At 37.1% G+C, this 18,689-nt stretch overlaps 1 protein-coding gene across 9 annotated transcripts in view; it reads right to left on the minus strand.

Annotated features, from left to right (window-relative positions):
- Positions 1 to 18,689, minus strand: part of ZMYND8 (zinc finger MYND-type containing 8) — a 56,445-nt gene that overhangs the window by 33,900 nt on the left and 3,856 nt on the right. For 8 of the 9 annotated variants that reach the window (XR_016471952.1, XR_016471953.1, XR_016471955.1 and 5 more), the window contains exons 2-3: positions 12,263 to 12,333; positions 1,826 to 1,995 (exon numbers count right to left, since the gene is read on the minus strand). Coding sequence is in view for 5 of the 9 variants with exons in the window: in XM_090152176.1 (XP_090008302.1) it covers positions 1,826 to 1,995; positions 12,263 to 12,333 (241 nt within the window). In the remaining 4 variants the exon portion in view is untranslated. The remainder of the gene's footprint in view (positions 1 to 1,825; positions 1,996 to 12,262; positions 12,334 to 18,689) is intronic. The other variant, XM_090152180.1, reaches the window with a different exon arrangement.

Here is an 18,689-nt window from a genome sequence, read left to right on the forward strand (position 1 = left end):
GCACTGTGCAATGATAGCTTTAGTGATGGTATCTTGATACACACCAGCACTACCAAACACTCAGTGGTGAAGAATATTAATCTGGAGGCTCCACTGATGTTGTCAGACCTCAAAATGGATTTATCAGCCAAGCAGAATCACAGCTAACAGCTACGTTATACTTGAAACCTAAACTAGGAGCAAAACAAGTAACTGTGTGTTTAGCTTACATCTCTTCAGCAGTTAAAGGATCTTTAACATTAACTGCTATTATATAGAGCAGTTTGGTACACGTGATAGAAACAATCACCTTCAGGTATGTCCATTTCAAATTTGGCAAGAAGGACAGTATTAAATTAAGAGCAACTTACAAAAGCAAAAAACAAATAAAAAAAAAAACAAAAAAACCCCAAACAAATGATATTCCCTTTCTAACTTATAACAAGTACAGCTAAGCAATATGCCTAGTTTGCTTTTCTTGTTTAGTTACACAACTTTTCTATCCTGTAGTATTTCAGGTTTGAAATACCTGGAAAACAGAAAACAATTTACCGAGGGAAACGGATATATTGAGTTCAACAACTATAATTATTTTTTCACAGTGTATTTTTAGATGCATGAAGGAACAGTGGAAAGGAATCTTCTAAGATTCAGCCTCGCTGTCCGTACCATTATCTCTACAATGCACAGTTAGAAACCCAAACTGCAGCACAACAACATCACCTCCCTTGCAAATGTCCGAGATGAGTAGGAATTCTAAGAGCCCACAGTGAACTCAGAAAAAGCCAAACTGACAACATTAAACTACATCAGCAGTGCCTATGCATGTTGTTACTAGACCTCCCCAGTAATCTAAATAAAATACGTTTAGCACTGAAAGACCATTCTTTGGCCTTATTTATTCAAGGTATCTGTTCCAGAATAAACTGCAGTGATTAGGAATTTCATTTTCTTTCTAAACCAGTACAATTGTACCAGGATGATGTTTAATGCAGGTGCTATTACATGAGGGGAAAAAAAGCTTCAAATGCACACAACTTAATCCTCTGTTTATAAGATAGTGGTAAGACACATTAACACACAAAAGCACACTGAACAAAACATAGTCACTTCATCTGCAAACTAGATGAGAAATCATTTCAGTGGAGCTAAAGATTGCTTTCATGTAACCTCCTCCAGGATGATAGGGCTGCTTTAAGGCATTTGGTATTCAATGTAATTCATACAATTTCTTCATTTGCATCATACAAAGACTCTGAAATTGTCAGTCTTCTGGAGTCAAGTTCTTTCACAAGCTACAACAAATGCTATAAATTCAGTATTCAGGAGTCACTGAAAATGACATTTCAAACATGAAGACTGAAAAATACTGCCAGTATAATCCTTTGATTCATCAACTTTGGTAGCAATATTTACTGCTCATCATTTTAAAGGAAGGGGAGAGAATCTGTGTAGTATCATGGGAGCAGCAGGACTTTTGTTAGCAATTGGCAGGAAGACTGGGAACAGATGACAGATTCCCAGTCTGGGCATCCCTGTAATATTATGGTATCTTTCTTAACCTAGGACATCACATCCCTCTATATTTCGTTTTAATTTTATTTACTGTCCTGATAGTTTTAACAACAAAAAGCATGCTCTCATACTAAAAATATAGATCTTAAAAAAAAATTCTAAGCACCCAAATCTATCTTAGAATGCCAACTCCTACTCCCAATGCACCCTCAGTGAATATTTACTTTCTAGTACAAAAATGAAGCTTCCTAGAGAGGAGGGGGCTCCTGTTCAGCTGTCTCTACATCCATCTTTCATTGGTCTAGCATAACAAGACCAGGACTTCTCTTACCTGTTCTTTATTATTACTGTTCAATAGACCAGGTTTCTTTTTCTTTTTTATGGGACTTGTTGATGCATCTTGGGGTGAGTGGCCATTAGAGGAATGTGGAGGGCTGGGAAACTTCCTTTTTTGTGCAGTGCGTTCGGCAGAGCCAGGATCTACGTCAGATACAAACAAACCTGTTAGAGAGTACACATCAGTGAAAAATGTTCAACCAGCGTTGTGCTTTATCATACACATTCCCTCAGTGAACAGTTTCTCAATTGTCCATTATGCAATCACATACAAAACTGGAAGCACAAACAATGCCACTGTCAAATGAAATTTCAATATATGTTATTTTAGGTTACATTAAACATTTGTTTCTTTTCCCCTGGAATTCTGGTCACTCATCTCATTCTAAATATTTTTCTTTTTTAAAGTGTAATAACAATTACATTCTGTAGTTTAGCAGAAATCCATACTTATTTCCATACTTATTTCCTCAATTCCTCTCAAAAAGAAAAACAATTATGATTTCACTGATGTAATTTAGGAAAATAAGCAACAGAAGCATAAACATGGCAAAAGATGAGGTCAGACTTTCTTCCTATTTCCCATATTTAAATGTATCTATTGAAATAAAAAGAAAAATAGAAAAAAAGACAAGACTCTCACTCATTTCTTAACATTTGTCAGCTAAATAGAATAAAAAGAGAAAGTGACATAACTTTTCAGTGCCTCTTACACGGAGAGCTCTCACATTCACCAAGCAAAAGACTAGAGCAGTTAATTAAGTCACAGCATCGCTCTGGACTCAAATTTTTCACTCCAGGCAACAAAGATGGCATAAGGAAACATGTGCCCATGTCTCAACTGCTTTAAATCATCATTTGGTATCTTAGTGTAAGCTCATCAAGCAGCTTAAACCAACACAGCAGCAAACTTAAGCAGTCCTGGTGAGTGCTATGAGCTGCAAACATTCTTAAAAAGAGACAGAGAAGAAACTGAGAGCCAGTTTCACCAATCTGCTGTTGATCCTCAAGTCTGTTTCACTCTCACAGTGATGCTACATTTTGTTAACACACTTTATAAAAATAAAACAACAAGCACTGACAAGCTCATCAGAAATATCCCAGTAAAAAAAAAAAAGAGCATTTCTAATAGATATGGAAAGCTTAGCTCAATTACAAACTACTGATGTAAAACAAAAAATACCATCAGATGCAATGGAAAATCACTGATCAGCAAACAATCCTGACAAAATACAAATGAAAATTCGATAGATTCTGTTTAACATGTTTTGGTTTTTTTTTTCCTTAAGCTTTTAACATGTTTAACAAAACAAGATGTTAGACACAATCCTAGGGGTCACAAGTCATCACTGAACAACAAACAACTGAAACCTCCACAAAGTCATTCCCATGCAGTCAATTCCCTACTCACTCATGCTAGCACAAACTTTTTTTGTAGCTACACACAAAACTGTTGAGGAATAAAATCTGTTAAAAAAAAAAAACAAAAAACCTTTTTCCTGAGTAGTTTCTTTCTGTAGCCCCACTTGTTGCACAGCCAGACAAGTGCTTCACCTTCAGCAAAGCAGTTATACTGGACAGGAACAACGGAAGGAAAAAAGTAATGCTGCTTTATCATTAATGCCACCTTAAAGGGTGTTTGTGTTTTTCACAGCTCCCAACAGAAAGTCAAATCTAACTGCTGGGAAATAATCCCTTCCTTCCTGAATGTCATCTTTCCTTCCAGGTCTCACTTAGTGATGGGCTGAGTTGTATTGGGTTGCCAAGCCACCAGAACTCACTGGAAGACCTCACCTGAAATCTCTTATGAAAATTAACATATTTAAATAATACTTTACATGCATAATACTTCGTATCTCCTTTCCCAAAATGAAAGATGATATTAACCTCATCCACTTATTCTTGTGTGAGAGAGATGCACAAAAGTGTTCACAGACTAAAGACTGGATAACACTTATGTCAGCTTAGCCATTCTATTTCAGGCAGTTATCACTGTCAGTCATCTATCCTGCCTGTGGCACACGTCCTGGACCTGCTCTAATTTTCAGCCAATCATATTAATTGGGCTGAAAACAGGTACTTCAGATGCTCATTCAGAAGTGACTCATGTCTCTACTAGAAGCAACAATGCTCACCAGAGGAGCTGGCAGATGGCTTGATGAGGTAACATCACATCTGATTTTAATCCACTGCCACATGTCTGTAAAGACTCTCACTTAGCAGGACAGGCTAGTCAAGAATCCAAGCTCCTTCCAGTTTCCTGCCTCAGGTAGTACATCATCTTTCCATTGCCTGTACTAATCCTGAGTGCATTCGGGCATCTTTACAGAGGTACCCAAGTTTGATCACATGCTACTCTGTCTGTACAGTAGGAAAAATGCATATAGAGATTGATTCAAATCTCCAGAAAATAACACAGTTGACTTCTCTCCTACAGTACAGGCAGGTAAGGTCATGCATGCTGCTGACTTAAGAGGTGCTTCAATCAGGAAACTGAAGTTATATGGACTGAACACATATCTAGGATTTTTAAGAGAGTTTACAGTCAACTGTCAAATGCAATTCCTTCCTACAACAAAGCTGTAGGTATCACAAATAATATGGGCTGCTGACACTTTCTCAACAGACATTCTTAAAAGATAGCTAAGAAAACAAAGTTTGGTTTAAAACTCTACTCAAAATAATGCCCCGTGTAATTGATGTTAGGCTGAATCACATTCAAAAGGTGATACAGTTTGTTACATAGCACAAATCTTAGAAGGTCAATAACACAATGAAGAACTGAATTAGACTTCCAGATGATTTCTGTATTTTCTGCAAACGCGGAGGTCAAACAGTCAATAAAGAGAAATAAAACTGTCTGCAATAATGATTTGCACAAATAAAGATAAGGTTAACAACCTAGGCACATTTCTCTAAATACTACAGGTATAATAATACAGGTACAGTTATGCTGACAGACTAGTGGGAGTTTTTTTCAGTTTAGCTAATCATGCACAGAAGGTAGCAGAACTCCTTTGGCTGGCATATGCTTCATCTGTCCCATGAGAGCTGAGCCAGTAGAGCCATCATGGAAGAAAAACTGCAGCAGTGTCAGCTAAACCAAATCCCACAGTTTAACCAAAGCAATCAAAGCTAATACAAAAAGTTCTGAATTCTAACTTTTCATTTACGTGAAATAGAGCTTACTTAGCACGGGAACTGTTTGCACTCAGAGTGAGCAGCAAAAACTGCATTGTGCCATCTCTCTTCTCATCTTGCTATCGCCACACAGCTCAGACAGCTTGCACAACATCTTTGTTTCTCTTCTATAACTTCCATTTCTCAATAAGGCCTTTTTCACACATTCCTGAAAGAAGTCATAACTAAACTACTCTCACTGGGAAGTGCTGACTATACCTTAACCCTTGTTTTTCCAGTGCAGACATCTGTAGAATTCTTTCTTCCTACTGCAACCAACATTCTTAAGGTACTTGCAAGGACCTATTAGCTTGAGTTTCCTCAGCATAACTCACTGAACAGTCTTCAGCATTTATTTCCAGTGTATATACACAGGCACAGCTGAAACCAGGAGAGTAACTCAAGAGTACAGCTTTCTGCCTTTTGGCTTCTATTTCTTACTTTCAGGCACAAAACTGCCACGATAGGAGCACACCAGTTTGCTTTTAGCAATTTGGCCTATTTGACGATTACAAAGAAGATCCCAGTGACACTGAAAATGGTACATGAGCTCTGGAATGCAAAAGGAAAATTGAGTGTAAAGTTTAAGTTATTGGCCTGCTTCCATCAAGTGATGATTTCTTACTTTTAAATGATGTTTCATGCTGAGCTGCTTCATTTGGGCCAGGAAGAGTTAAACTGCTGTACACTAAATGAGAACTGAACTTCATTTCAGTTATAAATCCAAACCACACTTTAACTGGAAAGAGGTACTGATTCAATACTGATTAAACCAAACTAAACATGATCGCACAGAAACATATGTTTGGTTAACTGATTCTGAAAACTACTTATATTAAACCAGTGTGGCTCAAGCCTGAGAATGTCAGGGATTTGCACAAACATGAGTGAGAACTCAGATATCACACACAGAAACTGACCTGAATTACATATTTGACTTTTTTTTACTGACAAGTTATTGAAATGGCCAGAGATTTTCTGAAGGCAATATAAATGAGGGGGGGGGAAAAAAAAAAGAAAAGAAAAGGAATAGACAAGAAAACAGCAATGCAAAGGTGTTTTCTTTCAGGTTTAGTTATGCTGGTGGAAGACTCCAAGGCCTTTAGCTGTCACTGCTGCAAATCTACCAATCTGCAAGGAAACTACTACTATGAACAGTTTTTAATTCAGCTTAGATAAAATAACTCTGTTTAAGTAGATAGTGACATTCCTATTTTAACTAGCACTGAAAACTATAAAGAATGCCTATGTTGTATTTTTGCAAGAACGGTCTCACTTTGGAGTGCATCTCACCATGCCAGTTCATTGCCAACCAGAACATCTCTCTGTCATCTCCTTGCTTCTTCCAGGAAACTCCTGTCACATACTGAGCATGTCAACTCAAACCAAACTTATCATCAACGAGCATCAGTTGTGCACCCATCTTTTCTACTTGAAAATGCAAGGATCAGATGGGAGTAACTCAGGACTCCGAAAAAAAAGAAATGCTCTGTATATTAAATGAAGGGCATTACAGAAAAATAATAAATTTCCATTTCATTAAAATTATGATAAATTTAATTGTTCTATTGAATTAATTTGCCAAGCAGTCTTATTCCACTTATTGATTTTTGATTATGTAATTTTGCCTTAATATTACTTAAATATCATTGCTAGTGCAAGTGAGAAAACGGATACCTGAAATAACCCTTTAAATTCTAATTAAAAGCTACCTGTTCATTACTAGTTTATAATTAATTTTTCTATGTTACCAATATTAACATAAGTAATTATGAATGTTCTTGCAAAACACCCATCACAGAATAACAAGCTAATCTGAGCTTCACCTAGGGTTTAAAAATAATTGTCCGACTATGCCATCATGCAACTACAGGATGAGTAATTACTGCTGCCAGGAAAAGACTGGACTTCTAACTACTCCATCCCTCCTCCCTTCCTTCCTCTTCTTCAAAAGCTCTGAATTCATGTATTTTAAATGGTGTTGAGATAAATCAATCAAGTATTCTGAGAAAAAAAGGAGCAACATCACTCCAAGTCATCATCCTTACAGGCTGAGTTGGTAGAAGGCTCAATTACTGCTTAATATGGTTTCCACAAGTATGAAGACTTTCATTTATACATTTTTTTTTTTATTATCCTGAACAGTTGCTAACAGATTTATGATTGTTCAAATCCACTATTATCCTATATCAAGCTCAATTATTTACAAAACACTTAACAAAATGATGGATAACTCTTTTCGGATTTATATGCAAACTCTGAGACATTTTAATCTTATGCCAGGGTTTTGAAATATGATGCAGTTGCAATCAACCACTAAAGCCCTGTTTACATTCCAGGAACTTCAACTGGTGCAATTAACTCAATTCAGTTGCTTAATGTAATAAATAACAGAGGTTACCCATGGTTGTGTAAATCCTGATGAACTCCTACATTACAATTGCAAGTACAAAAAGAGACTGTTACATGTTTCTTCAATTTAGAGCTCTGGAAGACAGAGAGCAAGAAATACATGGCTACCTCTGGCAACATAAGGGAGGTAAGCAGCTTATGAGCTACAGCCTGGCTGCAGGGGGACTTGCTGCCTCGAGGCGCTCCTGAAGACGCTCAGTACTAGAGAAAAAAGCCTCAGGCTGTACTATTTTTCACTGCAGCAGTTTCAAATTACATTTCACATTGAGGCAAGAACTTCATACTTGGTGTCACTGTGCCAAAATTTGAAACGTTATACTATTATGAAACCATCACAAAAGATAGAAGTTTTCCAGAAATTTGGTTTTACTAGTCATTTTGTATTTCTACTTAAAATATCTGAATAGTATCTTTACCACTGTGAGATGCCTTTAAAAGACAAGCCTTAAATACAAACCTGCCACATTACAAAAGTTGCCCAAGTCAGAATTCTTACCACTAAGTGTAGTAGTGTTTCAGTATATGATTTTATTATACAGCTCAGAACATCTAATGATGAGCTATCACTGACAGGCACATCTGATCCTAGCAATGACATCTATTCAACTCCTTCGTAATCTGGTTCAGGGAGATAAGCCGGTAGAAAATTACTTCCACATCCAAATCCTTAACAGACTTCGAATCGAACTGGCTAAGTGCCAGTACAGACACAACAGGAACATAAGGAACACGACTGATGATGGGAAGGAGGAAGTTAAGGAGCTCCTTTTTGCTAGTCACTATGCAAGCAAACAAGAGCACAAGCTGAAATACATGAAAAAAAGAAAAAGTCTTCAAGTTAATAGTAGAAAAAAAGCCCAATGAAGAGTCTACTGTTGCCTAGAGAGAACAAGTACATGGAAAGACAGAACTGCATCAGACAATAATTAAGCTGGTTATGCTGCTCTGGGAACACAACCTGGAAACACTCAGGAAATCCTCCAGAAAGCCTTGAAAGCTCTATCTTGAAATATTTAATATACAAAGTTAAAAAGTAGTCCGTAGGGCTGGAACAGAAATACAACAAGATGTTTCTGTCAGAAATGTTCATGTATGATATGCAGAGGACAAAATACTACAATAATCTATTCCATGGCTTTTTTCCTTTGCTAAATAGCAATCTGCTTCTGCATTTGTTCTGTTTTTTTTTTTTTTTTATTTAAGACTTCTTTTATTCTCTTGAAGCCATAATTTTCCATTTCCATTCTCTGATGTCTTACACATGCTTGCTCTAATCAAGACAGCAGTGTATTTTAAAATCCCATATTTACAGGAGCTGCCCATCCACAGCTTATAAGCAGACCTAAATTAGAACTGTAGAACTACTCCACTCCCATTCCCTTCTCAACTCCACCAGAGGTCTGCCTCTACACCTTCCTGCAGAGAGGCACTTGTGTGCAATCATTAGATCAATCTGTTCATGATTAGAGCAAAAAATACAGTATAAAACTTCTTGACACTGCTCACTATGCAATAGCATAAGCACCAGTGCTAGCCTAAGGAGAGGGGTAGAAAAATGCAGCTGGAGTGTCAGAATGCATAGCTCTGACTACTGCTAGAGACTCACCTTTATGTATCACATTGTTAAGCATAAGAAGTCTCAGCTATGATTTTAAGCTCCAGTTTTCTTAGAGCGTAAGCCTACCTAAAGGCTGGCTGCCAAGCTCTACACTTCCTGCACCCAACTGGTATATTCTTGTCCTCTCTCTTATATCAGTTCTGGCAGCCTACCAAGCTACTGCAGCATACTAAGCTAGTAAAAAGCTAAGCATGTTTTATGGTTCAGTTAGTTTCCTGCCAGCTTAACTATTGAAGCAAGTGGGTAAAACTGCAGCACTGAGCAGTCTGCCAAGCTTAGTCTGCCTTGAAATCACCACCTGACTTAAACCAATTCAAAAGGCTATGTTGACACCCTCTGGTTTCAGATTAAAAAATGCATGTTTCAGTTTAGTTTAAGCTGAACTAGAATTCATTTATAACAAGTAAAATTGAACTGTTTACTCTAAAGTATGTTTATGATGAGGTCTACATTGAGCTAGCTTTTTAATTAATTTAATTTAAGCAATTTAATTAAGTTTAGCACAACTATCCCTACACATGGCCTCACATTAGCTATACAAACACACTCTAGCAGAGCAAGTTAAGCTACAAACTTGCAGCATAACAGCTTCTTCAGGACAGCAGTGAAATTATACAACCTGGGATTCAACTCCTGCTTCTCAGAGCATAATAATAAATAAATAAAGCAGGGCTCCGTGCTTCCCTTAAGGGCTTATCCATCCAAGATCAATTTCCTCATATACATCTTCTCAAAAACACACAAAGCAAAATTCTGAACAAGATTACAGAAACACTGTTACCTTATCACACCACCATTAAACCTTGCTGCCATTTTTCTACCCTACACAGAGTATAAAAGCAGTTTTTTTAAATTCTGCTTTCTGACTTTTCCTTTGCAGAACACTGCACTAAACTAAGAGGATCTTGTTTCAATCCATACAACAGAAGCCAAGAAAGATTCACTTCAGCAGGCTTGTAACATAGCCAGCTCTTGCATGAAGCAGATGACACGATCCACTCCCTTTTATTTTCTATGCAAACTTACAAATTCAACTATTATATAGTTCTACCACCAATTTATAAATTAAGTTGGAAATACAGTAAAGCAAGATGGCTTACGGATAAATCTTAAGATTTCTTTACATCCCACATCACTTCTTCACTGACAAAACAGCTGAAAGGGACCAGGGGTGGGCAGTGGCTATTTTTCCCTTTAAAATAGCATTGACATGGCTTTTGCCCAACATACAGTCCAAATTTAACAAACCAACTAAACAAAAGGAGTGCTTAGTTAAAGAAATATCACATACATTACTATTATTCAATTAATTCAACTTCTGTCAAGTTTTATCTTTCCTAGGGTGATGTTTGACCACCAAAGGCCTTTCAGATCAATCTCACTGATATTTAAGAGTCTTTCTGTATACAGAACAGTGACTTCTGGCCACAGTGACAGGTTGGGCCAATCTAAACTAGCATTATGGTAATCCTGTCTTTGTTTTACAAACCACTCTCCCTTCAATCATTACAGGAGCTTGCCCATGAGCTTGTTCAGGGAGTTGCACCAATAGCAAACTCAGTATAAAACACAAGTCTTTTTTCTATTTTGAATTGACCCAAGCCAAAGCAATGGGAGCTGCAAGATCACAGGAATGAAAGATGAGATTGGAAGATGAAAGTCCATCCCTTTCAATAATCATGAGTTATTTAATCAGCTTAATGTCTTGGGAAAATTCATTTTAACCCTACAAGGAAAGCAAAAGGTTCCTCATGGGCTTAATTCATAAAATCAGTACACCTTGAGGTCAGATCAGCACTCCAATTAAGGTAAGAGAACTGAAACCTGTTGTTTGGACCATACATCTGTTTCTGTGCTAAGTAAAGCAACAGTGTGAAAATGCAGACATCTACATAAATATTATTAAACTCATAAAAGTCTTTCAGATACTGAATTTCAGAGTGACAAAAGAAACAATTTAGCTCACTTGATGTGTGTGAAATTTGTATTATCATCATCAATATCCAGGTCAAAGTCTTCCTAAGGTGAACTGAAGGTGAATTATGTCATGGGCAGCCAAATGCAACTAATAACTCCCCTTGCCTCTTATATCACCTGGGATCTGACAAGCCCCACAAAGGAATAAAGTGATGGGACCACAAAGCTGGGAGTAGGGAGGACCAGGAGATATCTTCTTTCTCCAGTCATTAAAGCAAAAAAAAGTAGTTGACTTTCTGCTAGCTTAGTCCACTGAAATACAGAAGTAAACATCAAAAACGGTCCAAGGATGGAGGCTGAAGTGCAAGACAACGAGCAGAGAAGGGGGCAAAGGTAGATAAAAGGAGTAAGCAAATCTCTTGTGAGCTGTCAGACAGATGACAGAGATGATATATACTACCTCATCTAATCCTACCAGAGAACTGAAAGAAAATTACTATCTGAAAGGACAAAGGCAACAGAAATGCAATGCATAAAAGCAACATAAATTGCTTGGTTTACCTGAAAGCCAAATCTGTTGCAAGTACAAAAGGAGTGTGGACAGGCAGCTGGCATTCAACTACACTGAACTGTAGCAAGCAATCATGTGCAAGTATTTCATTGCAGGGCACTTTTCTTGCTCCAGTCCATGTGATGGTGGCATTATTTAAACCAATAGAGATGTTTACATCTTTGAGTTTCTTTATACTGAGAGACAACAGCATTTGCCTGTAGTAATTCATTCATAGGAAAAATGTAAAAACCAGAGAGACAGAAATTCCCCAATACTACCAAATTTACTTCAAATGGGGATAATGGAATGCAGACATTAACATTTTTAAAACACACTGTTCAGTGGGCCAATTTTTATGGAAACAGAAATGTTAGTGTTCTTCATTCTTAGGAAAATTAGGATTGGTCACTGTATGAAATACTAACTTCATATTATTAGTTTCTCCTATATTGCAAATCTTCAAGGGAAGCCATGGCAAGTAAGACGAAACAGAAGGCTGATGTTCTTTCCAGGGACCTAAATTTACTTGTGCATAAATCAGAAATAACAATGGAGTGTGGGGGGTGGGTATGACATACAATGAAAACTAAGCAAAAACCAAAACACATTCCAAGATCCAATAGTCACTGTAAAAAAACAGAGCGAGTCTTCTCTCAAGTGCAGTTTCACAGTAGATGGTACAGTTTTCACTGTCCTGGTTTACAAATATTTTTCTCTGTTAAGGAACATGTGAAATATTCCTTCTCACTCACCTTTGGATCGAGTGGAGATATCCATCCCCTCCACCACCTCCTGCTCTGCCTTTATTTCCTCTTCAGCCAAACTGCAGGAATCAAAAAAGTGAATCAGAATAGTTTTAGACTGTCTTATTCTCATATCTGACTTGAAATACAGAAATTCAGCATGACTCTGTCAAATAGAACTACATTAACATTTCTGACAAAATTTAAAGTGTGCTATTTGCCAGAGCATACATGGACTATAACATGGAAACAATCCTGATACACATGCATGCTGCAAGTTACCTGTTACAAAGGTAACACTTCCACACTAATGACAATCTAGTAACAAGTACTGAAGATGATGCCACTTTCTATACAGACTGTACATGACAGACTAATAGGAATTCTGTTCCTTGAAGTTCCTAACCTAAGGCCTCTGTAAGCTGTGTGAACAGAGTCCTGCTGATACGGTGATATTTAAATGCTTGCCTGCATAAGTGAACAGATTAGCTGAAGTAACTAATTTAGCGACACAAAAAAGTTTGCAAAATTAGAAAAGTAATGCACAGTTTTAAAAATCCTTGAAATCATTTAAGTTTTTAAGTGAGTCTCTATAAAAGAAAACTATTTATAAACTATTGGCAATAGAGCTTCATGAATTATTATCTATAATACAGACTAAGCAAAACCGAGTTGTTACTATCATTAACCACACATCCTTATACAGACACTTCTCATTTACTCCAGGTAGGATTAAATGATTAATTAGATGACAAAAAAAAAAAAAAAAGACTTGCTGATATTCTACTTTCTTATATTGATATCATGCAGGAAAATAGCTCAATAGATCTTGCTAATTAAAGCCATCTGAGGAAGCAAAGTGGAAAGGACAATAAAGGAGTGTTGAAGTTGCACACCAGTTTAGGAAATCTGACTACTACAGATGAATGAAAAAGAAAAATATGACATTGACTGAAGCAAGCCCAAATTGAAAATCATTGACAAATGCAGTTATGGTGCCTGAAGCAGGTACCACAGCTGTCCACTAACACAACCAAAGCACAACAGCCAAGCAAAGCGTAAATCTTTTCCTCTGCAGTAATAACTCACTGTCTAGCATGTTAGTATAAGCTGCTGCAGATACCAGTTTACACAGATATGGCAGACTGTGAACTACTGCTGATACAGAGCATTTTACCCAGCTATCCCAGCTAAGGGAAATCTATTTCTGCCATAGAGGCCAGAAGGACAGCTAGAGATCTTTGTTTTAGCCACTATGGCTAAATCTGCCTACGGCAAGCTAAACAGTGCTCTGAAACTACGTGGAGAACTTGGGTTATATTTATAGCAGAAAAACTCTTCAGGCTAACAAACAGTTATATTAACAGGAGTTTTGTTACTAGTCTGAGTTGAAGCAGTTTCCAAAAAAAAGCAAAATGTACCAGCAGGACTTTTTAGTCTGGCATTTGTCAAAACCACTTTTAATCAACTACCAGAGAGTTGGGCTGGAATTCCTTCCACACTCGTAAACAGTATAATTGTGTCAGCAAAAATTTTAAACACAAATGAACAGAGCTCAGTGTACGGAAAAACCCAAACCTGAGAAGATCCATCAATTCCAGAAAACATTATTGTATATTTGTAGTTCATATATCATATATAGCAATAATTCACAAGTTCTTTAACTTGCTGTTAATTCCAGCAGCACAGAAAGAGAGACATGTGACCAGAATTATGTTAAATGAATAGCACAGTTGACCACAGCACAATGCTTCTCAGATTTATTTTGCACGGACAGATTAAATGCATAGCATAGTTGACCATAATACAATGCTCACCAATTTACTATGCATGGGCAGATCAATTATACTGTGCATTTGTTACACCCTTTCCCAGAGGGCCTCCAGCAAAGAAGAGCTGGCAGTGTGTTGCAGACACCAAAACATTTCATGCACCACTTGCCTCTGCCCATTCTCTTTCCTAAGCAATGGGAAGGGATGGCTTTACAGGATGAGTTCACTGTTCTCTTCCCATGCTGCACTCTATTTTCTTCCCTTCCCCCTTTATAAAATCTTATTTTAATATCACCAAACTGTAATAAAAGAACACTTTTTTAAAAATCAGCTTGTAAATAGGTAATAATACACACTAATTCCGTGAAAAGTGAAGTAGGTAGGCAGCATGCATTACCTGTTCTTAAAATACAGATCCAGTTTCAGCACATCAGACATACAGTCATGTAATGACTCAGCTTTAGGTCTTAAAGACCATCTTACACTAGTGGCTACTAAAAGGAAAGGTCTCAACACCACCTGACTTGTGATTACAGAAACCACGTTAATTTTAACTGAATCAGTTCTACAATCTAGCTCACTGCACAGGTGGGTGTGCAGGAAAAAGGAAATGAGAGTGAATGGCATGTGGGGAAGGAGTGAAAAGTGACACACCCTTTTAGCAGTAACTCGCATTTACATTACGTTAAAACAGCTCAGACATTCCAGACTCATCTGAACATATCAAGCGTGTTTTGTTCATATCACACAACCTCAATACAACAAGAGTAACAAAATAGTTGCTACAAGTCAGTATGAAAAACCCCAGAGATGTGCATGAATACAATCTGAGAAATGATCTCAGGAACTGCCCCTACGTCCCTGACCAAAGCAGCTTGGGAAGTTGCAGCTGACTGAACACTCTTTAATCCTGTAGGCCCCAAACCAGTACTGCAGTGTCACATGATTAACTTCACACCATGGCAGGGTGTTATAGATCAGGACTCCTAAGATTTCTTCAGCTTGAAATCTGTCTCTTCCCATGAAAATATTTTAGGAAATTCAGCCAGATCACCTTTTAAAGCATTCTTTCAGTAGATCTAAAGAGACAGGAAAAACATTCTCCTTAAGCAGTCCCAATATGAACCAAGAGCCTTGACATGATACATCTCTGGTTTGTCCTATAAAAAATGGGTCTGAAGCTTCTCCAAAGGTTTGAAATGTAAAAGCACAGTCAGAAATGCGCTCACCACTTGACACAGAAGTTACACATTTGTTTCAGCAGTGGAGGTGAATATATCCTACCCACACACCAGCACCCACTGTCCTTCAAACAGAACTAAAATAAAATTCAGCAAATATGTACATTGCTCCAAAAGTAATGCCTCCAATTTATTCCCATGAGAGCCACAACAGCTACAAAGAGCACAAGAACACCATTTGATAGAGCAAACTCTCAGCTACAAAACACTATTTCTCAACAGTCACCAGTAGCTAGTCATTTTCACCAGCCACCAACAAGAGCCTGCATGCCGCGCTCATAATAATCTGCATGGTCATCCAGAACATGGCTTGTCTTCCACTTCATTGTCACCACTGCTGAAATGCACCACCCATCACCTCTCTGTGCTCATATCCACTGCTTGGTGTCCAAGGATCAGCAAACTTTTTCCACACAGAGGAATCCACTTCCACACCCGTTTCATACCCATTTCCATGCCAGATGTCATTTTGTCACACTGTCTCTCTGCTGCCACGTGTCACAAGCAACAAAATGCAATGGAATATTGATGGGAAGGTTCAACCTCTACCACCATAAAACAGGAGGCATTATTTTCAGAGCAGGTCTCATGTATACTATAGCACGAAAACTGATTGTTAGAGAAACAGACTGTATGTCCTTTTTCTCTATTACATTAATCACTCTCTTGTTTAAGAGCATCAGAAAATTACTGAGGTTATTTTGAAAAAAACTGAGGTGTTAGAGAAGAGGATTTAAATAAATGTGTTACACACAGCTATAAAAGATACCCAAACTCTTCAGCAGCACATCCCATTGTTTGACTTGATGCCATTTTTATAACTTGCCCAACATGACACTGAATGGGGGTAGTGATGGCTGAAATGGTAATCCTTAAAATCTAATTTTTTAAATACATGCTAAGAATTCACAGCAAATTTACAGTAACTTTCCTAAAGCTGACAGATCTTTTCACCTTTGCACCTGCCATTAACATCAGAATTATGCTGAAAATGCTGTAAGCAGTACTTTCAGACACAGAAACTTCATCAGCCAAAGAGTTCAAATGCAGTAACTTGTGAAATAGGTATTTTATTACCCATAGTGAAAATAAAATGAAAATTAAAAGCAGCATCAAAGTAAGTAAAAACAAGCATCTATTTCTATGTAAACAATAACTGTATGATCAAGCAGACCACCCTACAGAGCTATATTTTGAAGAGATTTCATTTTTGCAGGCTGTTCTTTCAGCCAGCATGTGTTGCTCTCATGTATGTATACTAGGGATGTGACAGCCTCAGGTCGCGGATCAGAAATGATACTTGTGTGTATACAATTAAGTAACTAGGTGAATACAATAAATACCTTGTATTCTTCTGGAAGCTACTCTTGCTTCTTATTAAGATGAGTGAACACCGAACAAACACAGAGGAGCGTATTTTAAGAACACAATTGAAATTTAAGCTTTGCCAGTTTCACTGTCAATTGACCAGAACAGCAATTAATCATTTAAAGCTTCCTCACTTGTATTGACAAAACTTATTCTAAAAAAAACCTCCTAAAATGTTAAGCTAATTTGTTTCATGCAAATTATGTTAACATGTCTGAGAGGGGGGAAGGGGTGGAGGTTATTCCTTCGGGGATAGCTGAGGACAGAAAGAAAAAAAATAAAGGTTGCAAATACACAGTATTTAATGATAGTTCAGTAAAAACACAAAAAGAACTTAGCTGCACCATCTTTAAATATTATATATTAACCTGATAAGGTTTTGTTGTTTTTTTTTCAAATCTAAATTAAATCCAGTTTTTCAAATTTCAGACAAACAAATAAAATACTGACTTTTCTGTTTAGGAAAATGATTCCTCTAGCAGTAGTACTTATTTGGAAAAAAGAAGTACATATACAAAAATTTTTCAAGCTGCTCAAATCTATATAAACTACCAAGAGCAATTAAAAGTTGCAGATGAACTACTGCACCTTGACATTTAACCAAGAAAAACTGACAGATATGGAAAACCACTCAGAACAGCCAATGCCCACATACACAGTCTAGATCTACATTAGGGAATAAACACATTAATTCAAGAATTATATACTTATGGAATTCATTTTCCCTTTTAATCAATAGAAAACCAACCAAAAAAAAGATCACACTAATTTAAGACTGTAAGCACTAAAACTGAATTTCATTCTTAAGGTAATTCCTGTCTCTCCCATATCACATCTGTGAGCAGCATACCTAAATAATGATTTCAAAAAACTGCATTCAATAAAAATTTGAGAAAAAAATATTTGCATGCCATTGCTGAATAAATAGCAGCTTTGTATAAGCACTCACCTATAACAGTCTCTTACTCATCGGTAGCTATGCTATTTATGCAGGATTCTTAAAATGGCGTCTGACAGCACTGCACTGCCTCATTCCTGTACTGTAGTTAAAATGGTAGCAGTTTATTCAATAAACAGTAATAACAGTATCTCTTGTTTAAACAGCAGTGCTATATTCGAAGCAAGCATCTAAAGATCTGAAATGGTAAAGTATGACAGAAGGACACCTGACATCCAAATGTTTAACTAAAAAGGCACAAGACGGGGTTTTGTGAAGTCACAGGTTACTAAGGAAATCACTCCATTTTAGATTCGCTCTCCAGTTTGAGCCTCTCATATTTTATGTATCCTCCTGCAGAATCTCCTGCAAAATGCTACATTTCTACTGTGCAATTAAAATACACAAAATGTTTTCTCAGCTATCTACACACAGCAGTTTAAGCCAGTTACCTCAGCTATCGTGCAAAGCCAAAACATAGATATTTCAAGAACATTAACATTCTTTTCAGAATCTTATTGCTGTTCAGTGTATATTCGAAACAGTGCCACAAAAGAGAAAATCAGGGGTGGGAGGGAGACCCTTGGTGTCATGCAGTCCTCTGAAGACCATAAACACTATAGCTGAGCTGAGGCCCAAGCATGGCAACAAGAATAACTACAGATTTCAGAAGCCAAAGGCATAATTCAAGAATCAAATCTGAAAATAAATATTTATAGTAGCTATATTACGAATGTTAACATACTGCTACAACATAATATTCGTCAGTATAAATCACAGATGCCACAACACCTAAAGGGTTAACCTGAAAATGGCAAATAAGCATCAAATAAATAAAATTCAGTTTCTGTGCAGCCATTTTAAATTAGACATTAACCCATGAATACAAGACATGTTCGTTGAAAAACACATTTAAAAAAATACTTTCTAAACACAATTTCAAAGGCCTACTACAATGACTTTCAGTTTGTGGTCTGCAGACCCCTCACAGCCAGTGTACTACTTCCAAGGGGGTTGCAAACAGCAATTAAGTAAATCAACCCTGTTCTATTTGGTTTAAATTCACTACAAAGGGATTCATACATTTATGGGAAAATGTTATGATTAACTTTCACAAT

This window comes from Phasianus colchicus, chromosome 17, assembly GCF_987193195.1.
Source record: "Phasianus colchicus chromosome 17, bPhaCol1.hap1.1, whole genome shotgun sequence".
NCBI lineage: Eukaryota > Metazoa > Chordata > Aves > Galliformes > Phasianidae > Phasianus > Phasianus colchicus.